We start from the raw sequence: 25,490 nt of genomic DNA, 5'->3' as shown, positions 1-25,490 counted from the left end.
GACACGAGAGAAAGCTGGAGGTGGGACTATGTCAAGGGTCGCTTCTCGGCCATTTTAAGGTTGTTGTGAACCCTGACCAGAACTTTTCAGTCCAACTTCATAAAGAAGACTTTGGTAGAACACATGACTGATGTTTCAATACGGAGCAATGTGGCACTCTGGAAGCTAATCAAGTTCCACAAGATAGAAATTGGCACTAGTTACTGTCGCTGTAACTCTTTCCCAGCAACACTCAACGTGCCTTTGAAAATGGAAGCAAACCCTCAACTGCTTGGCTGCTCATGTGTGCAACGACCTCCCTCCAACATTTTTTTTTGTGCCAAGTCTTTCATAAATTCAATAATATACACATGAATTCCCATTTCAATCTGTATTATTGTGGGAATGCTGAAGTGATTTTTATTCACCACACTTTTTTTTGCCACATAATACTTCCAATTTACATTGTTCAAATTTCAACTAGCTTTAAAAATTCACGTCTCCCGGGGTAGAATATATCGTCTGATTCCACATTACTTACAGTATTTGCACAATTTAACATTTAATATCACCCCCCCCCCCACTCGAACTTTTTCAAAGTATCACTTTCCACGCCCACTTCCATACATATAACTTACCATCATTACCAGGTGTGATACTGCTTGGTGGCACAGTTTGTAAAGTGCATTGTCCAGTAACCAGGAGGTCATAATTTCAGAATTTATCTCTCAATTTACTTCATAAGTATTCAAAATCTTAGCATTCAGCTTTCAGCATTCCCACGCAATTTCTCCTGAAATTGCACTTAGTCTAATTTCTATGGTAAGTGATTAACATAATTAAATACTTGTCTAATAAAATTCATTACTTATTTATATGTAATTTTGCTTTTGCTAAAATTTGTTTGAATGTTATTTACAATAAATCAATTAAGTAGCTATTTTATGCATTCAAAATCTTAGCATTCAGCTTAGCATTCCCACGCAATTTCTCCTGAAATTGCACTTAGTTGAGTTTCGATGGTAATTGATTAACATAATTAAATACTTGTCTAATAAAATTCTAGGGATAGATCGATTATCGGCCGGGCCGATTATCGGTGCAGATATTTGGCATGTTCACCAATATCGGCATCGGCCTTTTTACGAAACTGAAGGCCGATAAAAGCTGGAATCGCACCTAACAGTGAATGCTTGCGAACGCAGCAAATGTTTTATCAGGATTTGCAAGATGTGCACAGACATTTTTTACTTGTTGCAAATACATTTCAAACATATTCAGACAATTTGTCACTGTCTGCGAAGATCTTTTGAACCCTGACGAAAACCCAAAATTAAATGCATTTAATTTTGCATACATTTGTCACTGCTGACACTGGGAAGTCCCAACACTTTTTAATTTATAAAAAAAATAATAATAATAATTAAAAAAAATTAAATTTAAAAATTGTTGAAATTTTGGAAAACTTTATTTACAGTAGGAAACTTTAGAAAAATATTTATTTATTTATTTAGTCACTGCAAACCCCCCCAAAAAATACTAAAAATGCTTAAAAAAAACAAAACACATTTAGAAATTATGGAAAACTTTATTTACAGTAGGAAACTTATTTATTTATTTACTTGCTTAGTTTTGAATTTAGCTTAACACAAGCTGATGACCCTGGAAGTTCCCTACAATTTTTGTTAGAATTTTTAATTAAACAAAGCCGTCTATTGTTTATATGTTTAAAATTAAAAGAAAAGGCAATTTATTTTTTTTATGCTATTATTTTCTCTTTTACTGCAAATGAAAATCGGCTTGAAATATCGGTTATCGGCCTCCTTGACAACTAATAATCGGTATCGGCATCGGCCCTGAAAAAGCCATATCGGTCTATCACTATAAAATTCATTAATCTTACATTTATATGTAATTTTGCTTTTGCTAAAATTTGATTGAATGTTATCATTTACAATAAATCTAACTAGTTAATTTATGACATAATTCCATTTAAAAACTAAATAAACAAATATGTTTCAATAAACCAATTTTAGGGGGTAAAAACTGCTAAATGAATACAAGAACTGCATTCGTTGGACCTTGGCAAAGAATGCAGACGGATTCAAGATATTCATATGTATTCAATCGCTGACTGTAAATTTCTTTAAACTGTCCATATTGACACGTTGCGAAGGAGCATCGGAGCAACCCGCAGCAACAGTCAAACTTCGAGCAAACTCGCCGACCGCCATGACTGCTGCAGCGACGTCTACTTTCTCCAGACAACCCGAGACAGTCCAAAGAAACACGAGTGTGAGGCCGCGTCGTCATTACCAGCAGATGTATTGTGTGCGGATGCGCCGAGTAAGGGCGATGCAGCAAAGAAGAACAGGAGAAAGAAGGGCACCATCTTTACACCTGAAAGAAAAAAAAACAAAAGCATGCATTTAGTATCAAGAAGAGGCAAATTGACAAGTTAACTCTTTGACCGCCAAAAACGTTTAATACCGATCGGTAAAATCACGACGTATGCCGCCATAAACGTTAAATGACGTCAACTAAGGTTTTTATTTATTTATTTTTCTCAGTGCAACGTCCAAGTGCAGCGCTGCCTGGCCAATGGGTTGTGGAATCAAACATGGGTCTTTTTGATTCCACAACCCATTGACCAGGCAGCACTATAATAACTAACTATGGCCAGCAGGTGGAAGCATTGTATCTCTTTTCGTGAATGATCAAAGCCTTTATTATATCAAAGTCTTTCTGATAACATGTGGCAGCAAAAGAGTGAAATATTGTGAACATGACGACGACATTGTGGCAGTTTTAATATCACAATATCACGATATTGCCCTTATCGTTACATCCCTACTGATTAAACATTTAACATCTACGTAGTAAAATAAAATAAAATATCGACATCAATTCAAACCCAGAACATTTTTGCTAACCACTTTTCCATAAATCAAACTATGTACAAAATCTCTTAACTCTTTGACTGCCAAATACATTTAATAACGATTCGTAAAATCACGATGTATGCTGCCGTAAACGTTAAATGACGTCAAATACGTTTTGTTTTTTTTGTTGTTTTTTTTTTTAAATCAATGGGCAGTGCAACATCTAAGCGCAGCGTTGCCTGGTCAACGGGTTGTGAAATCAAAAACACCCACTAATTATGGCCAGCAGATGGCAGTATTGTATCTCTTTTCAATGGGTTGCCGGTGTATGGAATTACAATGGATAGCGTGTGGCAGTAAAAGAGTTTGACTAATTCACAGCTTGTTGGTGCCTCCACTCCAACGAAATCAAGTTTGGGGAAGAAAAAAAAAAAAAAAAAAGAACAGTACTTGCATTCCTCGCCAGTGCAAACAGTCCTTGTCTACTTACCTAACATCACAGCTGGCTGCACCGACACAAATGTTATCTATTTGCTTTAGAGGACATCTCATTTTGATGCAAATGAGGCTTGGGCTCATTGTCACTGTGCTTGAAAGACGAGTTATTCAACAATGGCTCACTTCTGAGTTATTGATTCGACAAGGCAGAATCAGCAAAATACTGCGAAAATAGAGTGGAAAGGAATTGAGCTACTCCCCCTGTCCAAACAATAAGAAGTCAGTGCAGGGAAGGGCAATATATGGTGAGCAATTGATAATTATCGCAAATCATTTTGCTTGCCAAGCCCATTTGCCGTCACCAAACTTTTTTTTTTTTTTGTGGGATACTGTTCAAAGCTTTCACCACAGTCACTTTCAGTTGTTTGTTTTCAGGGCTTGTTCCCATTCAGTCAGTAAGTTGCGAACACTACCAGAGCCGAATTGATCTTTGGAGCCACACTTGGGACAAAAATGTTGCCGCGTGGCCTATTTAGTCCCTGATGCTTAGCAGGCCGGGCTAATTAAATGCAGAGTTTAAATCAACAAGGTCTCCCCCCCCCCCCCCCCTTTATCTTCATCTAATGAGCAAAAAAATGATACTGTTTTATAATATTTGCATCCAATTTTTCTGATGAATATAAAATACATGAATAATACACAAAAAGAATTTGTGGAAATTTGGTCCCCAGGAAAAATAAAAAATAAAAAAAATAAAAAATCATGTTTTTCAACAAATGCATGCACACCCATTTTGAGAGCTGAGATCTCATCTGTGCTCGTTGTTAGTGTCAGAGTTGTACAACAATGGGAGCGGAGAGGCAGCGTGACACATAAGTGCAGTGCCAGGTGAGTCAATTGACACAGCTGCCGTCTGATTAAATATCTCATCTCAGAGCGCCTCTTTTTTTTTTTTTTTTTCCCCCACACACTGACATCTTTTATTTATTTATTTATTTTGGCTCATAGTTATTATTTAGTTCGGCTATTCTTTCGTTTTAGATTTTTAAATCTCGTGTGCAAGCTTAAAAAACGGAAAAAAAAAAAAAAAAAACATCGGATAAGCGGTTCACATAATGGATAGTAGGAATGCAACAATATCCAAACGTCACAATACGATATGATGATGATACGAAGCTCACGATCCAATAATTTTCACGATATTGTGGGGAGGCTGGCGATATTTATTTAAAAAAAAAAAAAAAAGGTCACGATGTAAAAAAATGAGCTCATACGGAAGAAAAAGCACAATATTATGCTTTTGTACATATTATTATTATTATTATTATGGTATGTTGTTAATGCACGCACACATTGAGTTCCTCCACATATTGACTCGCTTCACAGGCATATTACATTCCCCTTCATCTGACAATTAGTGTAGATTTTAAAACATAGAAGGGCCAAAACATCCCGAAATAGAAAACTAGCCACTAGAGCGCGCTAGAACTGCACAAATGGAAATCAATCTAACTTTTTTTTTTTTAACAGCTGTGTTCCTTTTAACTTATTTGCTCCCAAAGACGTATTTATGCGTTTTTTGTTTATTATTATTATTTTTGTGCTAGAGCATATAGAAGGCTTTGATGCAGCCTCTGAACTGAAGAGAATGCTTGAATCAAAGGTAGTTATTACAAAAACGGCCAGCAGGTGGCAGCAGAGTATAAGAGATCAACCGGGGCCATGTTGCAAAAAACTTTTCCCCACTATATTAAACAGATTTGTGAATAATGGTTAAACTTAGCTATATTCCAATGCTAATTGCTGCAAAACGGAAACATAAAAATATACTTTTTTTTTTCCTAATGAAAGAAGAGATGCTAAATCTTCTTTTGGTAGGTTCCATGTTTTTATAAAAAATAGAACACAATATTCTGTGGGCCTTGCAAAATCAGTCAAACTGCAGTAAAACAGCTGGGAGCGAATGAGTTAAATATCGTGAACATGACGACAACGATATTGTGGCGGTTTTAATATCACGATGTCATGCTTATCATTGCATCCCTAATGGATAGTATGGACGTCGTTTGCTCTCAAAAAATTACCCAAAAGGTAAACTTTGAATTACCAAAAATACAGAATTAACAAAAGTCCAAAACAACAGTGTAAAAAAGTAACGAGACAAAACACCAGGAAGTTGGGTGGGAGCATTGTGTTGTCCTGTCATGTTGTTACTGTCAAGTCAAGTCAAGTCAAGTCGCCCCCACGTTCTGCCCCGTCATGGCGACCAGTCCGCTCACATCCCGCCCCATCATGGCTACCAGCTTCCACCTTTCCCGGTCAAGTCTTGGCGACCATTTCTGTCTTTTACCTTGTTTATAGTCAATCATCATCTTTTTACAGCTCCTGGCATAAAGGAAAAATGTGCAGTATTTTCGCTGGGCTCTTCTTGTGCATTGGTAATGTGCCTTGGGGGGGGGGGGTGACGACACATGCCACTGTTTGATACCTATATATGCATTTTTGTATAATAAGCTACGCAAACATCACCAAGAGGATATTAACAAGCATCTACTTCTTGTACACAATTCGAAATATTGTCGGAGCCAAATATTTGCAGAGAATTGCGCACATACAAAAAAAAGCAGTGTCCTCCTCTGACTGCAAAAGGCAGCAAATCTGGCTACTGCTGTTGCCTAGCAACCATTCACATTCACTCTCTCTCTCTCTCTCTCCTGTGTGTGGATTAGGCACCAATGATGGTTTGTCTTGTATGGCTCCCATCACAGCTTTGTCACCTCAGCACCCCCCCCCCCCACCCCTCCACATCATTGACAGGGTGAAAAAATAATAATAATAATACACACCATGCCCTGGCTATTTATTGATAATGCATAAGCTGCATGTCAAATAAAAAAAAAAAACGAGCATGTATTCATGCCAACATAAACCTGATTCATACTGAGCTGAAGGCTGTTTTTATAATCCTTCACCAATACAAATTCAAGCAAATTGTTGGAGGGACATTGAGGTGAATGTCAGAACAGATTGCACAATGTTCCTTTTTGGATTATACGACCTCACAATAAACAATAAATAAAAAAAATTAAAAAGGCAAAATTATTTAACTCATTTACTCCCAATAACGTATAAATACGTTTTTTAATGCTCCAAGTGTCCCAAAGACATATTTATACGTTTTTTTGTTTGTTTGTTTTTTATGCTAGAGCATACAGAAGGCTTTGATGCAGCCTCTCAACTGCAAAGAACAGTTGCAGAAATGGTAGTTATTACACAAACGGCCAGCAGGTGGCAGCAGAGCAAAGGAGATCAACCAGGGCTGTGTAGAAAAAAAAAAGCTCAATTACTTCCAATTTTAAATGGATTTGTGAAAACTGATGAAACTTAGCTCTCTTCTAATGCTAATTGCTGCAAAACGGAAACAGATAGAAACATACTTTTTTTTTTCCTGATGAAAGAAGAGACTTTAATCTTTCTTTTGATAGTTTGATAGGTTGCTTTTATAGCAATAGAACACAATATTCTGTGGGCCTTGCAAAATCAGTAAAAATCCAGTAAAACAGCCGGGAGCGAACAAGACTGCTTCTGTGAAAATGGTGGCGAGTGAATGAGTTCAAAGTTTCAACTGCAAGAAAAAAAGAAAGAAAAAAAAAAGTCCTCCTTATTTAAGAACTAATGACCTGCCCCAGATCAACATGACAAATCCTCTCCTCAACTGATCATCAAGATGGCAAGCGAGTGACTAAAGGAGATTGTATGTAAATTTGAATGAGTCACAAAGACGGGGCCGCTCATACTGTTCGCAATAGCTGCCACAGTCTTCTGTCTGCTTTTGTTGCCAATTGGCGGTGCCAAGTCAACTTCCGTTGACGGGTGGCAAAAGCACACAGTCAAACTCATCCTTCTAACCTCGTCCATCGCTGCGGCTTGAGTCATTTTTATGCTGTAAATTAACAGCGAAGACACAAGCAGTATTCCCACACTGACACTAATAAGATTTTGAACTATTTATTCACATCGAGAGGCGTGGAACAAACTTGACGAGATGAGAATCAAAGAGAGTTGCACAGAGGAACAGAGGTAATAATCCGACAAACACAAACACACTTCCCAGACCGCTACTCAAGACATTGAAACGATCTGATTGGTTGTGACTAAGTAAAGGATTAAAGATGGACATCACAAAGCTCCTGACATCACATAGCTGTCACATAACTTAAAACTAGATGCTGTTACATCAATTCCAAACAGACGCTTGACACCTCAGTTCAAATGAGCAGGTAAAGCAGTGTTGTCCAAACTACGGCCCGGGAGCCATTTGCGGCCCGCTGTCCATTTTCCAGTGGCCCCGCGACATATGCTAAAAAATGGCAGTTGACTTTGAATTCAAATAAAATAAAATAAAAAAATGTTTGGAGATGGTCAAAATAAGAAGGGAGTGCCATTAAAGGTTATTTTATTTAACTAAAACTAATGAAAAAACTAAAATAAAAAAATATTGTTGCTGAAATAAAATAAAAACCTAAATGCTTTTTAAAAAAAAAAAAAAAACGAAAACTGAAACTTCATTTTATGTTTACAAAACTAACTAAAACTAACTATAATTACAGAATGCATGTCCTTTGTTTTAGTCTTTGGTGATTAATTGAATGCATGAGCCTTTGGGGATGATTTCAAACGTGATTTTTAGTAGATTTATTTTGATATAAACCGGAATAATGACGTTTGAATGTCACACAGAAGTGATGTCATCTAGCAGCAGCCAATAGAAAAGCACCTACAGATGATGTCGCTCCCATGCTGTTTTTTTAAATATTGCACACAAGTAATACACATTTAAAAACAAAAACAAAACTAATACTGAAACAATCTAAACTAAAAATAAGCATTTTTTTAAATAACTCAACTAATACAAACTAACAGAACCACCCTGAAAACTAATAAAAACTAACTAAAATGAAAAAATCCAAAACTATAATAACCCTACTGCCATATTACGTATAAATTGGTTTATATACTGTAGCATTTTTTTACAATATAATACTTTTTTGTTGAGTTCCTTTGTTTAGCAACAGACAGCAGTTGGGGACCGATGCACAACATTATTGAAATCATAAGCGCTGGTTAGGGAGTACCGGAGAGCTGAGCCGACATGTCAATATGTTGTGGGCCATTCCCAACGCACTGCATAAGACTTTTTGTCAAAAGTAAAGCATCAGCTTCTGGAAGTCTCTTTTAGCATATTATATACTTCATGCGATTCGTTCAGTAAACATTGTTAACTATTAGAAATGTGATTTGCAATTGGAAGACATTGGGTGACCATAAACAGTCGGGGTGTGCTCCAAAAATCGATACGGCAACATATCGTTGCGGGCCTCATTACAATACACGTATCGATACGCAGGCGTCAGAATCGATATTGCTCGTTGACTTTAAATAGGCAGTTAACGTTTGCCTTTGCAGCTTGCGTTGTACCTAAAAAATAAAAAGCAGCAGCGTCTTTGAAGTTAATTGACTTCAATTAATGCTAAAAATAGCTCACCAGTCCTGCTAAGAAAAATGAAAGCAGAGGAAGAATATCAACATTTATTTACTTCTAAACTTAACATGGCACGTGTCCTTAATGTACCAATTTTTGTATATTTTGTTTAAAAACAAAATAGAATGTGTTATATGAAAAAAAATGATGTTTTTATTGGTGGTAAACCGCAAGAGCTGCTAACAAAAATATTTTTGTCAGTCAGCATAACAAACGTATCCTTTAGGTGCACGTATGACTGTTATGCAAATAAATTAATGTAATATAATCGGGATACGCATCTCCTTGAAGATCAAGTATTGGGATACGATACGTATCGTGATACGTATCGTATCGTGAGGTTGGCGGCAATACCCAACCCTAATAAACAGTCTGCATCATAAAATCAATTCAAGTAATTCCATCATTCTTGCTAAACCAAAATTTCCCATTTTCATGATGTGATAAATAATCAACATTGAGATATTGCAAGCATTTTCGATAGTTGAACAAACTATTGTCCTTGACTGAACTTGAACAGCAGAGAAAACTGACATTTGATTTCCAATTGTAAAGCAGATTGTTCAGGGGAGTTGTTCACCATTATTAATCACCATTAAAACATAATCGATCTGCGAATGCTGCCCTGTGTTGACTTCCCTCTCAATAGGCGCCGCAAAAAAAAAAAAAAAAGTCCTGCCGCTTTAAATATTCATAGCAACACCTCCCTGTCCTTATCTCAAGCTCCAGCGGAAGACCTTCCATCCTTCCAGCTGAACATAATTCCTCGGGGGAAAGAAAATATACTAAATGCCAATTCTCATGCTGCCAGAGTCAATGGGGATGCCCGAGTTTGAAGGAGCGAGAGGCTCCGACATGACGAGACACGAGGCAACAGAGAGGAAAGTGCCGCAACATGAATCCAATTACATTCTGCACATTAGCCCCACGATAATGTGTTCACACAGATTGGTGCCCTCTGTCCACTCCACACCAGACACGCTCGCTGCATTCTTAATAACGCACACGACAGACCGCTTTTAAATGATCCGTTATCCTACTCGGAAAAAAAAAAAATGTACGTTATCGATCACAATTTACTTATATAGCACTTTCATACGTAAAAATGCATCCCCCCCCCCCAACATCCCCAGGAGCACACCTGCACATACACACAACCTGAAGTACTATGGTTAAAAAGAACATGGCGGGGCACAGAGAAACCATGTGAGGAAAAAAAATAAAAATCCCAAAGGGAGTTCATACACATCCCACAGCCACCATCCCAGAGACTCCCAGCCCAAATTGATTGATTGATACTAAAGAGCCTACGGGATGAACCCCAAGCCACGCCCCCAATGTGAAGGCAAGCCACCCCTCCCAGGAAACACTGGAGCTAAAGGACATCAGAGTAACAAGAGCAAAAAGCTAATCAAAGGAGATAAAAGCTAAAAAGGACAGTAAGGTAAATGAAAATAAGCTTGAATTAAATTAAAAGAGTACAACAAATCATTTCAAAACCAAAAAAAAAAAACAAAAAACAAAAAAAACAAAAAACAAAAAAAACAAAAAAGAAAGAAAGATAAGAGACTCCTTTCAACAGGAAAAAAAAGTATTTGTATGTTTCTGTTTTGCAGCATTCACATTCCTGGTGAAAACACTGGCAAAAAAAAAAAAAAGCTTGTTGCAACATAGCATTGACTGATCTCTTATACTCTGCTGACACCTGCTGGCCTTTTTTTTTATAACTACCATTGCTTTAAACCACCTCTTCACGTCAGACGATGCACCAAAGCATGCTCTTTCATTAAAAAATAAAATAAAATAAAAAATGTAGACACATTTTTGGGAGGGAAGGATAAAGTATTATAAAACATTTTTACACGTTTTTGGGATTGAATGAGTTAAAAAAATAATAATAAACTCACATTACCTCAATGTTACAAGATGGCACTTAACGTTCGCATGTTTTAATGTTTCCAAATGATCCAAAAATGTTGAGGACCAAGTCTGCTACTTTTGTTATTCTCGTAATATTATTGTTATTATGTACATGAAGTAATGTGATATTGAAAAACCATTCTAGCAAATATTTGAGAAGAAAAAGAGAAGGAGCGTTGTGAGTAACGGACAAAAAAAATGTGAGCAGTGCAGATTGCGGTTGGGGCTTAGCGTATTATTGCTTGTGGGGTGCTATTTCACACTGCATTTGCCGCATTCAACAGTGTGACTAACCATAGGATGGGAGAGCGATATGACAGCAGCAATAGAGATAAAAAGTAAAAGATGATGAGAAACACAAAAAAAAAAGTAAGGAAGCACAGTGTGGTAGAGAAAGAGAAGATACAGGTAAGATGTACGAGAATACAGGATTTCCATGTCCAAAATTGATGCAGTACCAATAATTGCCAGGTGCGTTGTTCATTTGAATAAATTAACTCATTCACTCCCAAAAACGTATTTATACGTTTGTTTGTTGTTTTTTTTTAGGTTTTTGTTTGCTAGAGTTTTTGTATGAAGGCTTTGATGCAGTTTCTGACCTGAAGTGGTCGCTTAAAGCGATGGTAGTTATTACAAAAAAAAAAAAAAAAAAAAAAGACTAATTACTTAATAGGCCCAAGGATCGGTGCTGTTTCTGGGTCTGTTTGATCTGTCCTTTATTGCCCCGTACCACCTTCCTTGAGGGCAGCATTTCAAGTCGTAGGTGATGTGCTGGGTGGGATGAGCCCTTCGGGATATTGCCAGCTTTTCTAATATAGGACCGAAACAGCTCCTCTATGAGGAGGCGCTGTTTTTTTCTTGTGCCGTGTTGATGATCCTCTGGAGCGCTGTCATTTCCTATTCAGTGCAGCTGCTTACCCACCCTGGAATGCAGCACGTCACTAAACTCGGGACGTTATAGGTCGGCGGAGAAAACACTTTGAAGACTTCTTCTATCGCACTGAAATGCCATTTTTTATGGAAGCCGAGTCTGGGGAGTCTGGTGGGCTTCTTTATCTCAATGGTTGAGGTTGCCAAGGTGGTTAAAAAAAAAAAAAAAAAAAAAAAAAAAAAAAAAAAAAAAAAAAAAAAAAAATCCTCCACCTGGGGGATGGATGAGATTCGTGTAGTGTTCCAAAAGGCTCTGGATATTGTCAAACTGTGTTGGGTGACAACTAGGGCTGGGTATTGCCGCCAACCTCAAAAAAACAACAACACTTTTTATATTGTTTTGTGGGTTATTCATTTTGGCAACCAAAACTGTAAAAACATTTTTTTTTTGTTTTATGGGTAATTTATTTGGCTCAACATTTTGGTTTAAAAATGATGAACCCAAGCAGTTGGGCTGGTCCCCTTTTTGGCCCATTTTTGACCCAACTCTTCTTTGAGTTTACCGTTCCTGATTCTGGATTGATGTTGGGTTGCGCTGTTCATCTTCCACCAGCCTAATTGCAGCAATTCTGCATGCTTTCACTTAGCGTAAAGCGATATCAGAACATACAAATGTTACGTCAAACTTTGTTGTGACCAAACCCAGAGCTTCCAGTTGTTACCGAGCGTCCACATTTTGGTTGAAGATGAGCGGAAAGAGTTGACGGATAATCGCGATAGCCTGTGCTCAACTTGCATGCCAATTGCAGAAGTGGAGCCGTTGCCAGTATTGGTGCGTCAAAATCCCTGTTGGTTGGTTGAGCAGACAGCCTCACAGGCTTTCCCAGCTGTGGGGGGGGGGGGGGGGCACAGCTGCCCGGCGGTGGGTCCCTCATAACCGGTTGCTGAGTGAGCCTGTCTCGATGCCAAATTGAAGTCTATTATCACAACGTAAGTGTTGGATGGTAATGTGCAATTCACATTATTTCTCGCAGCTTCCTTCATCAACTCTCGAGCCGCTAATAAATCTTTGGTTGGCTCAGCCCAGGTTCGTATCGAGTCATTTGGGGGCCAAAAGGGCCAGTCTGTCATGGTGTGTTTGTTTTTTTTTAGCTTTTGTTGGGGTTCTACTTTTGAATGGGTTTTGAGTTTCTCGTGTTCCTTGAAGTTTTTTGTTTTTTTTGTGTATGTGTGCGTGCAAATATGTATAAATTTATACATAAAAGTAGTTGACGTCAACGTTTATGACGGCATACATCGTGATTTTATTAAACGTTTTTGGGCGGTCAAAGAGTTAATTACGGAGTCAACAGCCAATCAGAGAATTCCATGTCAGCACTAGTACATGTCAATGAGATTGATTGACTGTCTATTTAAGGGTCTGAGAATTGTGTGCGTTTTGCCGGGTTTATTGTCCACCGGTTCCTGTGTACAGCGTCTCTGAGTTTCTGTGCCTCTCAATGTGAATAAATAGATAAAATCTTATTTGTGTCCGTGCCTTTGGGATCCAAACCTCTCAGCGCACAACATTTACCGCGACTCGTGACACAGCGAAACCCCCCATGTACCTCCCTGTACCACGATAATGCTTGATCATTAACACATTCACTGCCAGCCCAGCAAAAATGCAATGCATCATTTGACGTCTTTTTCCGTCAAAGGCAGTGAATGAGTTAAAAAAAAAAAATGTTTAGGAAGTCTATTTCTACAGGTTTGCAGCACTGATCAAATCTTATGTATATTGTGTGCCTTTATATCAAGCAGTAAAAGAAAATATTCTGCAGTAGAAACGCAAGTCTGAAGCCATTGTAAGCGCATCGTCAATCTGGACAATTGCGGCAATTAACAGGCAAAGATGTTGCACTTCATCAAAAATACACAATGCCTGGCTTTTTAGCATTAGTTGGTTTATAGACTTACGAGACCTCCCTTCTTTATAAACCTCCATCAAAAGCGAGTCTGAGAGTATCGCGCAACACAATCGTCCATTTGAGCAGTGAATCTGTGTCCGAGTCATTAGGTCCTTTTGAAAGCGCCGTGAGCGAGCATCTATCAGGCTTAGTTCAGTGTGGCTTAATTAAGCTTCTCGTCCTCATTTGGTCTGGCCTTCATGAAAGAAATCAACTGTGGATGAGATGGGATGACGAGCGTTACGTTTCTGTTATCTGGGAAAAGAAAATCATGCAGGGGAAAAAAAAAAAAAAAAAAAAAAAAAAAAAAAAAAAAAAAAGTTATCCGTCTGTGTATTTGTTCATATTATAGTTGCTCTTTGGATACGCTATTTTGTATATACTGTGGTATTAACTCTTTGGCTGCCAAACGTTCTCCAAAAAAACAACCCCGACAGTGCCAACTGACTGAGCATTTTCACTCATCTTTCAAAGCAAACAGAATATTGTGAGCTATGACTACAAAAACATGGCTGATACTAGGGATGTAACGATATCACGACAGGAAGCACACCATACGATAATTAGCACAATTAGTGTTGTTCCGATACCGATACTGGTATCGGCAGAGGTGCCGATACTGCATTAAAACAGTGGTATCGGTATGTACTCACAAGTGACATGCCGATACCATTCATTCCAACGCCAATATAGGATTTTGGACATGCTCACTACATGCCAATCTAAGATATCCTATTGGCCCTTGAATGCTCTGAACCAATAGCGGGACAGCTTTTTCATGTTGAGGAAAAAAAAAAAAAAAAAAAAACTTCAGTATCGGTATCGGCCGATACGGCAAAGCTGGGTATCGGTATCGGCAGCCAAAAAACGGTATCGCAACAACACTAATCACAATATTGTGGGGAGGTTGGCGATATTTAACAAAGGCCGCGATATTGTGTTTAAAAAAAAAAAAATAAAAAAAAAAGACAATATAAAAGTACAATATTTAAAAAAAAAAAAAAAAAAAGGCAATATAAAAGTACAATATTAAAAAAAAAAAAAAAAAAGGCAATATAAAAGTACAATATTAAAAAAAAAAAAAGGCAATATAAAAGTACAATATTAAAAAAAAAAAAAAAAAAAAATACTATTTAGTCCCACGCCAAACAGTAAAATTCCCACTTGGAGGAGAGTAAATATTCCGAATAAAATTTACCCAAAGTATTTTTACTGTGTATGAGAGAATTATCGCAACGTTTTTCTTCACTCAGAAATCCTAAGTAGAGCACATCAAACTTTTAATAGTGATTTAATAGTCAAGCCAGTAATCAGCCCATGCCTAAATGACAGGCAAAAAAAAAATAATAATAATGTTATTTCCAACACTATTTCATTTTCAATTTACACCTTCTTCTTTCACAAGCAATCGATTCACAGCACAACTTCATCTCTGTGGCAGCAATTACAACAGGTTACATAATTTCTAATTCTATAAAATAAACTTTGCAAGCGCGAGGAGACATTTAGCCACAAATCAAATAAAGCGGCGTCACCACGAAAACGCCTCGCATCGTCGCTTTGAACTGTAATTTCAACTGATGCGTCGCTGCCGCGTTTGGAGGCAGCGACGCTCGCTCGCTCGGCTCGCCGGCCGAGTGTCAGCCTGAGGCAAGGCCGGACAACTTCCATCACCGTCTCCACGGGGCAGGCCGGGGCCACAAGGTGAGCACACACTTTTCCTTCACACAAATTGAGGACAATTGTTCACAACCTTGAAAGACCAAAATAACACCCCGCGTGTGTGTGCGTGTGTACGAGCGCTCAGTTTAGATCCCGGCTAGGTAGATGGACTTTGATAATAAAAAAGAAATGGCTCATTGGGTACTACATGAGGGGGAAAGTGCTCTGTAACACGGCTTAAAGGTTTTAGATTGCAATCACTTTTTTTTTTTTTTTTTTTTTTTTTTTTTTTAAGAGGCACTCCAGGGATGTCAGCTGGGATTTGGGGTATTGGATGTGGAAACAGTTCAAACGGTGGATGAATATCTCAGGGACAAATACAAAGTTGTTATCAGCTCAGAATGAAAGTGGAAAAGAAAAGCGTGTTGAGCAAAAATAAAAAAATAAAAATATATTTTTTTTAAAAAGTGCGTACAATGTCATTTTAACACATTCACTGCCAGCCCAGCAAAAATGCATTGCATCATTTGACGTCTTTTTCCGTCAAAGGCAGTGAATGAGTTAAGGTAAGGCCAGATTTCCCTGAATATATCATATCCACTCACTCACACACTCACACATTTAACAGTAACCCTCGCAGTCCTGCATCGAGTTTGGGAAGCGTGTGGTCCTATGTGGACCCCCCGTAGCACTGAAAAGAATTGCGACCCCCTTCCACGGTTTAGGTTGCCTATTCCACAAAAATCTCAGTTCAACTCGTGCATAATTCAACTTCAGGATGTGCTTGATAACACTATGCAAAATGTATGCACGAATATTTGTATTCATTTTAGTTGCAAATTCTCCTCGGCTTGAAAACGGAGGCACTGATAGCGTCAAAACTGCAGTACTCGTTTCCCCTTACTCCATTTTCTGCTCGACATCTCCACCACTGTGATGTGTTAAATTCTTGAGGACACTTCAAGAATGTTCCAAGTTCAAAATCTAATGAATCCATTAACAAAGGACACTAGTTTACGTTAGTGCGCAGCATAACCGCAAAGGAGTTGTGGGGGAGGGTCAGCGTTGTTCGTTACGCTGCTCGCATGAGCATGAGGCAGAGAGCATTTGCCATCTTAAAGCAATGAGGTTTAAATTGGTTTCTGGACTCCATGTGTGAACGCTTCTAGAGATTAGGATTACTTGAGAAGCATAAAGCGCTTTTAGGAAGCACAACCAATTGTAGACCCGTGTTAGTGCAATTTTTGTTCACTAGTACCAAGAAGTGATACGTGCGGTTGAACATGAGCACTATGTTTTTGTTTTGGGGTTTTTTGTTACAATAAATACGCAATTTGAGTTTATTCGGGACTCGGTCGTTGATGTGAAGGAGAACCCCGAGTCCATGCACTAACTTTTACAAAATTGCCCTTTATTCACAGAATGAGTCGTTTTAAAATGTGGGCCAATATTTATTTTGGCAAACGTCTTTCTTGCCGTTTACAATTGAATAAATGTGCGTCTTGTGGACAACTCTTGTAGGTCCATCCCATGTATTCCTTCGCTCTAAAATATTGCCCGGAAAGACTAAAAGCTGGAATCTCGGGCTGGGTATTGCCGCCAACCTCACGATACGACATATACGACGTATCGCGATACGATACGTATCGCGAACGATACGTATTGCGATACGATACTATACGTATCGCGATACAGGGGTCACGATACGATACGTATCGCGATACGTATCGTATCCCAATACTTGATCTTCAAGGAGATGCGTATCCCGATTATATTACATTAATTTATTTGCATAACAGATCATATGTGCACCTAAAGGATATGTTTGTTATGCTGACTGACTGACAAAAATATTTTTGTTAGCAGCTCTTGTGGTTTACAACCGAGCGGCATGCCTGGTCGAAATGTGCACGCACTGCAGAGCAAGGAAAATTAATTAATACGTATGAGCCGATATGAGCAAAAATATCAAAGTATTAAAATGACAGCTCTAAAATGTGCTTATATGAATTATTTGGGGAAATAAAAAAATTTTTTTTGTGTAACACATTCTATTTCATTTTTAAACAAAATATACAAAAATTGGTACATTAAGGACACGTGCCATGTTAAGTTTAGAAGTAAATAAATGTTGATATTCTTCCTCTGTTTTCATTTTTCTTAGCAGGACTGGTGAGCTATTTTTAGCATTAATTGAAGTCAATTAACTTCAAAGACGCTGCTGGTTTTTATTTTTTAGGTACAACGCAAGTTGCAAAGGCAAACGTTAACTGCCTATTTAAAGTCAACGAGCAATATCGATTCTGATGCCTGCGTATCGATACGTGTATTGTAATGAGGCCCGCAACGATATGTTGCCGTATCGATTTTTTTTTTAGCACACCCTTACTGGAATCTGTGCAGGCCTTTGCGAGTAACACCAAAAACTCCTTCTAAGATGATAAATTAACAATCATCATCATCCTTTCCAACTTCAGCCGATCGTTTGCTCGGCCTGAAACCAGCGCGAACGACATCGTCGTCTTCCGCTTTTTGATTGCCATTTCTTGACACGTGCTCTCTTTCATGTGTCCTGTATGGCGGCGAGCTGATGTCGTTCATTTTCCTGGTCCTCGCTGTGAACTTCAAAGCCAAGTTCCAATCAACCAGCCGGAAACGTCTTGTTGGCTGTGAATTATTACAGTACATCGCCTTCCTTTTGCTCTTGTAATATGGTCGACAGGTGCTTGAAAATGTGCTTTCGGTACTTTGAGGTGAATTTCTCTGAAAACAGCTAACTGGCCTGCGCATCGGCACGCTTGCTTTTTTTTTTTTTTTTTTTTTTTTGCAGAAGCAAGCGCCAAACTTGTTCTTAAACTTGACGATGTTGATGATGATGATTCTTGAGAGGCTTGGAATGAATGAGAAGAGCTTGAAGATACAGAATGATTCTCTTGATTACAGTCATCTATGATGACCTTTTTTACTTGGAGAGAAAAATAAAAAATAAAGTATGAAGCTGGCCTGAGGGCGTTTTTGAAGGCATTTGCTGCAGCCACTTCATTCTTGTACACTTAGAGCAAGATTGCCCATTTCTCATCTGCTAGCTTCATTTAGATATGTATTTATTTATTTATTTATTTATTTATTTATTTATCTTTTCACTGTGAAGTCTTGTACTAGCCAATCAATTAAACATTCTTGCTCGGTGTTGTATTTGAACGTTGGATATATGTACAGTAATCGCTCACCGGAATGTAATTGGATAATTGCTTTACTGCTACATTCCAGATGATTGGTTGCTCAAAAGATGAGCTCTGCTGATTGGCTGCTACCAGAAGACACTATTTATTTATTTATTTTGGAATCTTATATTTTTATACATTTCAAATGTTGTTGAAATCTCGTTACGGTCAGCGTGAAGGAACATACTATAGGGCTGGGACCAAAAAAAATTTAAAAAAAAATGTCGTTTGGCAATATATCGCAATAATGGTTCGCAGTATCGATCTATTACGCGAGTATCGATATCATACATTGCCATGAAGCGCATGCACCGCTGGCTGCATTACATTTAGCCAATCATATGTTCATCTGCTCACCACCGCAGCTTAGAGGCAACAAAAAAAAAAAAAAAAATTATTCTCATAAGAATCGCGACTCGAGTTCACCCACTGCTGCTTCGTTGTGAAAATTAAAATAAAATATCAGCGCGATAGAACCATATTATTGCATGTTTTAAAATGTAACCTATGCCGACAACAACATGCTAGTTGATGTGGGCGGTCACTGTGTCACCACTTTACCAAAATTAACTAGACAGAAGTAACAGTCCAAAAGGTAAGCTTAAAATCTTCAAATCTCTTAAAGAAAAAAATAAATAAATAAATCTTCAAATGAAAATCGTGACTTTAACTCATCTGCTCCCAATAACGTGTAAATACGTTTTGTTCTTTATGTTTGAAGTGTCCCAAGAGACGTATTTATACGTTTTTTTTGTTTTTATGCTAGAGCATACAGAAGGCTTTGATGCAGCCTCTCAACTGCAAAGAACGGTTGCAGAAATGGTAATTATTACACAAACGGCCAGCAGGTGGCAGCAGAGCAAAGGAGATCAACCGGGGCCATCGAGAAAAAAAAAGCTCAATTACTTACAATTTGAAATAGATTTGTGAAAACTGATGAAACTTAGCTCTCTTCTAATGCTAATTGCTGAAAAACGGAAACAGATAGAAACACACTTTTTTTTCCCCGATGAAAGAAGAGACTTTAATTTTTCTTTTGATAGGTTCCATGCTTTTATAGCAATAGAATACAATATTCTGTGGGCCTTGCAAAATCAGTCAAAATCCAGTAAAACAGCCGGGATTGCTTCCGTGAAAATGGCGGCGAGTGAATTTGTTAATGAGGAAACGGTGACATTCGTCATTCGACATCAACCTACTTGCGGATGATGTCAAATTGGCGGCGGTCAAGTGATTAACCCCCTCCTTCATTTCCTTTTGATTCTGATTGATCTTTTCAAATCACTTTTTTTTTTTTTTTTATTCTATTCTTTTACTCATTGTTTATGTAGCTGTTAACGTTTATGGTGCACCACGCTGCCGTTTACGGAACGCAATCAATAAAACTGCAATCTTTCTTTTTACATCGAACTGGCTGATAGGAGGCAGCGGGAAAAAAAACAAAAAAAAAAAAAACCCAAATCCCATTTGTCGATGTTTATTAGTCACACTGCAACTGTTGGAGGTTGTAGAGGAAGACATTGGCTCAAAGTGAAACATCCAATAGTTGAGGGCCTTACAGGGAAGGAATATAACGAAGGCCGAGAAATAAACAATCGGAAACGCCAAGCGGTGAGGGCAACGATAAATCTGCCCCATCCCGTGCAACTGAGAGACTGTAAGTCAGCAGGAATGACCCTCGCCGCTATCGAGGGGGCCGCAACCGTTGTGAACACGTATTCTCCCTGCGGCGGCGCAGCAAATCTTAACCAAGCTATATGCCGGTGCCGCAAGCACAAACGCTCATATGTGAAGGGGAAAAAAAAAAAAAAAAAAAGGAAAACACACCCTCATTTTACCAACTAAGCTGACAAGGAATGGAACCACCAAAGACAAAAGGGCACATCCAAAGGCCAGAAGTTGATCTCCTAAAGTACCGGCAAATATTTGAGGATTAAAATTTTTTTACAAGGGGAGCATTGACATAAAGTCACGATTCCGTCCAATCTGCCAGGCTACGAATAGTCCCATCAAATTTCATTAAACATGTCAAAGCTATTTAATCATTTTCCCCTCCGGTGTTCTCTTGTTTATTCGTCTTTAGAAATTCACTTTGAACTAAAAATGATTCAACCCTGAAGGTGATTTATCACAAATACAGTTGCCAAACTACATCAAAACAGCTTTTTTTTTTTTTTAATACATGATAACGAAGTAAAATGTGTGTCAAAATAACGGAGGCTTAAAGTTTATCGAGGTCTAATGTGACACTGAATATGAACTTCCCCTGCAATCATTTTTATGAAGGGATTGAATCATTTCTCAGTAGGGCTGGGTATTGCCACCAACCTCACGATACGTATCGCGATACAGGGGTCACGATACGATACGTATCGCGATACAGGGGTCACGATACGATACGTATCGCGATACAGGGGTCACGATACGATACGTATCGCGATACAGGGGTCACGATACGATACGTATCGCGATACAGGGGTCGCGATACGATACGTATCGCGATACAGGGGTCGCGATACGATACGTATCGCGATACAGGGGTCGCGATACGAATCGCGATACAGGGGTCGCGATACGAATCGCGATACAGGGGTCACGATACGATACGTATCGCGATACATATGTATCCCAATACTTGATCTTCAAGCTGATGCGTATCCTGATTATATTACATTGATTTATTTGCATAACAGTCATATGTGCACCTAAAGGATATGTTTGTTATGCTGACTGACTGACAAAAATATTTTTGTTAGCAGCTCTTGTGGTTTACCACCAAGCGGCATGCCTGGTCGAAATGTGCACGCACTGCAGAGCAAGGAAAATTGATTAATATGCATGAGCCGATATGAGCAAAAATATCAAAGTAGTAAAATTACAGCTCTAAAATGTGCTTATTTGAATTATTTGGGGAAATAAAAATATTTTTTTGTGGAACATTCTATTTCGTTTTTAAACAAAATATACAAAAATTGGTACATTAAGGACACGTGCCATCTTACGTTTCGAAGTAAATAAATGTTGAAAAAAAAAAAAAAGCACAATATTGTGCTTTTGTACACAACAGCAATGCATATAAACCACCTGCAATCTCTAATACCAATATTGAGGCACTTACCCGCTAATGCAAGCACACATTGATCGCTTCACAAGCAAATTAGGTTCCCCTTCATCTGAAAATTAGCACAGATTTTAAACATAGAAGGCCAAAACATCCCTAATGAAATTTAAATTGCACTAATAAACTAGCCACTAGAAGGTGCTAGAACTGCACAAATGGAAATCAACCTGACTTTTTTTTTTTTTTTTTTTTTTTTTTTTAACAGATGTGTTCCTTTTAAATATTGTGAACACGACGAGATATTGTGGCAGTTTTAATATCACGATATTATCGTGACGTCCCTCGTGTAAATGCATTCAAAATGAGCACATTTCCTTCAACAATAAATGCCTGTGGCCGCTTCTGCGCTCTCACTGCAGACAGTAGATCACAACGTATAATGTGCAGAAGCCCGATAAGGATCCTGATCACCCAATCAGGTGCGTTGGACACATCAGGCCAGCGGTTCTCAAGGACCAGGATTCTCTACCTCTAGCATAGACTGTTTATGACCTGGCGCTGCACAATCCTAAAATTTGTATGTGACTCAGAACCGCTTACATGGCTCGAAGCGAGAATCAGGTTCAGATGTTGCCATTGCCAAGAGCGATGCATATTAAACACGTTTTGTCTTTCAATGCAGTGAGGCTTCCATCTTTGAGCAGATGAATTGCTATACAAACGGCACAAATCGCATGTCATTCGTCACGGTGGAATTTGCATATTTTAACATGCTGATTCGTTACCCAGATTCCAATTAGAGATGGCAACTTTAAAATGGAAAATAAATGATAAGAACTACCAGCACCACCAACTCAATCCATGTAGCATGTGTTTGTTCCATTTTCAACTGGCAATCAAAGAGCATTAAAAAAAATTTATTATTATTATTTAATTGTTTGCTTTTCACATAATACAAAATAAAATGAAAAGATGTTTTCTCCTTTTTTTGACACTCAGACATACAAAATGGAAAAATGTTTGACACAACTGATTTCGAGTTGGATATTTAATTGGTCGGTTTTGCGTGCTGGAACATCAGTAATGTTAAGTTAGATCTTTGACGTCTATAGCCGTCAATGGCAGTGAATGAGTGTTAATAACGAACATCAGTAATGCTAACTTGTAACTCACATTTGTAGCCTCAAAATCTGTTTGTTTGTTTTTTAACTCAGGGGTGTCAAACTCGTAGTAGCTCGTATGGAGGAAAATATATTACCAAGTGGGCCGTATCGTTAAAATAAAAAGTATACAACTTAAAACCGGTTGTCGCCAATTATACGCAGATTTTTGTGTGGCGCAGTTCATGACGTTATAAGGGCGTTTAATCCTTGTCATATCTATTTGTGTTACCAGTTATTTAATTTTTTTCACATTTAACGCGTTTATGTTGGTCTAAGATTTAAAAATAAATAAATAAATAATTATAATTAAACAAACCGTAACTTTAAGTTGTGTAAACAGCTCACGGTATAGTTTATAGTAGTCTTTACAAAAAAAATAACAGAAATATGATGTCAAATTATGAATGTAGAAGTATTATTTCACAAATAATTGAACAATAAACTTTTTTCCGGTTTCCTCTAAATTAATTTTAAAAAATTGTGTTGATGTTTCCCCTAAAATGACATTTGCCACCCTTACCTTCTTGGAAATTCAAGACCCCCCCCCTTGTATATCAATTTTAAAAATATACCCCCTAACTACCCTAAGCCACGTAAAAATCTAAAATTTCAGGAAAATTTGACTTTTTCCCGGTACATTAAGTTCTTATAAAATTATTACCATATTCCGGTAAAGTATTCAGCCTTTCTCTTAAATTGTAAAATTACCCGTCAATACTCATAAAAATACAGCTTTATTCTTGAAATATGATAAACTTTGGTCTTTTTTTTTTTTTTTTCGTTGTAGCCTTAAAACTCATTGTGTGATTCTGAACTATTGTAAAAAGCAACCACAATAAAAAGCAGATGTTAACTAATAATTACATGATGGTGTCAACCCAAAAGTGAGCATAGAATTTTATTGTATTGGTTAAATTTTTTTTTAAAAAAATAAATAAATAAAAGTATATTTTTAATGGAGAAAGTGTGAACGTGGACCAAACAGTGGTGCTCGTATGTATTTCCAAACGGTACAATTTTTATTTTATTTTTTATTTAAAAAAACAAAAAACGACTTTTTCCCAGTCTTTCCACTGGTATTTATAAAATGCCTACAAAAGTAGTGCACAGTTTTCTTTTCCTCCTTTAAACAGTGCTGCTGGAGTTTTCATTCATTTCCTATGAATATTGTGTACACTTCAGTTACCAAATTCAGGCATGTGGAGTAAGTGTGGTCACACACACACACCTGTGTTTTGCTGTGTGCAATTTATAGCTGCCGTATAGTTATGAATAATAGGACGATTCAGTCAGTCGGATGGAGAATGCCATTTGTGTTAGTGAATTAATTCACAGACACGGCGTCTTCCTTCAAGTCAGTCAGTATTTCAAAGTGCGACAATTGTCTTCGGATGTCTTATTAGAGCCACACATTGTCATCATGGAGCCACTAACAACTTGGTCCGGCCATCGGCAGTGTACACAAACTGATGGGAGAAAGATACCGACACGTCCACGTATGGAAAGCACGTAAACACGTCACCACGTCACCCCCCCGTGTCGAAGATCGAGCAACACCCAAACAAACGCTGCATAGTGGGGCTCGTTGTGGCGAGAGCGCACGTGTGAGCATACAAGTGCTTGATCACCTCGGTGCAAATGGGCGCCTTAATCACAAACCAGCCGCGGACATATTTCACGTTCTAATATCACAAACGCCGGGTGTGTTACTGTACATCATCACTATGACTCACTGTACAATGCATTTCAAACAAATGCGCCACCCATCTATTAATCCTAATCAAAAAGTTCAACACCCAAAAAAATTGTAAATGCGGCAGAGTTATACTCACAAAAAGCAGCGGGCGGTTGTTCGAGCCGATTGTCACCGACTGAGAGAAGTGTCCGTCCCCGCATTGAGTGGAAAAAAAAAAAAAAAAAAAGTGTCTCCCGTGGACAATTTAGTCAGCAAAGCGGTTTTTTTTTTCAGTCCCAACTCGTCCTCGGTGGCCCAAATTGAATCCCGTCAGCTCGCTGAATGTTGTTCAGGCTCCACACAAAAAAAAAACGCGCCTATGGAATACAAGCAAGCACACACGGTAACAAACATTTGACACATACACACACACACAGCCTACATTCACGCTTCGCCACCGCCGTGGAGCTTCTGCCCTCATCGCCTCCTTTTACTCTCCTTCAGCAGAATCCCTCACTGGTGACGTCACTGCACAAGTCGGCAGCTGATTCCAATTTCAGTAGGTTATGTGTCAAAAAAAAAAAAAAAAAAAAAAGTGTTACAAATCCAAACGCAAGCGAGCCATTTCGTCAAATGATTCCATGACGCGCGAGTTCGGCGGCGTTTGTAGATTGACCGGGTGGCGTCTCGCCCCCATTTTAAAACAACTGCAAGGGAGAAGTTAGCCAGAATTCGCAATTCATTTGATTAAATCGCTGATGTACAAATGACAATCAATACTGAACTACCACCACTTGAACGACAAATAGCCTGCAATAAACTTCCCTCCATCACAGGTGCACTACATCACAGGTGAACAAAACCGGAAGTATGCTTGTATTTCAGCACACACTAGTTTTTGGTGAAAATTGATATAGCATCCTGCTATTTATACCTATTGGAAATTGTGACTTTAGGTTCATTTTTCTAATGTACAACTGTGGGCATGATAAGTTTGTTTGGACAAAAAAAAACAAAAAAACATTGAGGCACCGTTACACCTTTTTTTTAAGCTCTTGCTGGCTTTCAATAAATGTGTTTAAATGCGCTTGTAATATTTTTTTAAATACTAATTACTCAACTAGT

At 38.1% G+C, this 25,490-nt stretch overlaps 1 protein-coding gene across 2 annotated transcripts in view; it reads right to left on the bottom strand.

Annotated features, from left to right (window-relative positions):
* Positions 1–25,195, bottom strand: part of gabbr1b (gamma-aminobutyric acid (GABA) B receptor, 1b) — a 108,372-nt gene extending 83,177 nt beyond the window's left edge. The window contains exons 1-2 of one of the 2 annotated variants that reach the window (XM_077507748.1): positions 24,523–25,195; positions 2,296–2,379 (exon numbers count right to left, since the gene is read on the bottom strand). In XM_077507748.1, the coding sequence (XP_077363874.1) occupies positions 2,296–2,379; positions 24,523–24,586 (148 nt within the window). In that variant the 5' untranslated portion in view covers positions 24,587–25,195. The remainder of the gene's footprint in view (positions 1–2,295; positions 2,380–24,522) is intronic. The other variant, XM_077507747.1, reaches the window with a different exon arrangement.
* Positions 25,196–25,490: the final 295 nt, after the last annotated feature.

This window comes from Festucalex cinctus, chromosome 19, assembly GCF_051991245.1.
Source record: "Festucalex cinctus isolate MCC-2025b chromosome 19, RoL_Fcin_1.0, whole genome shotgun sequence".
Lineage (NCBI taxonomy): Eukaryota > Metazoa > Chordata > Actinopteri > Syngnathiformes > Syngnathidae > Festucalex > Festucalex cinctus.
The sequence above is the reverse complement of the archived record's forward strand: the minus strand, read 5'-3'. Positions and strand labels throughout refer to the sequence as shown.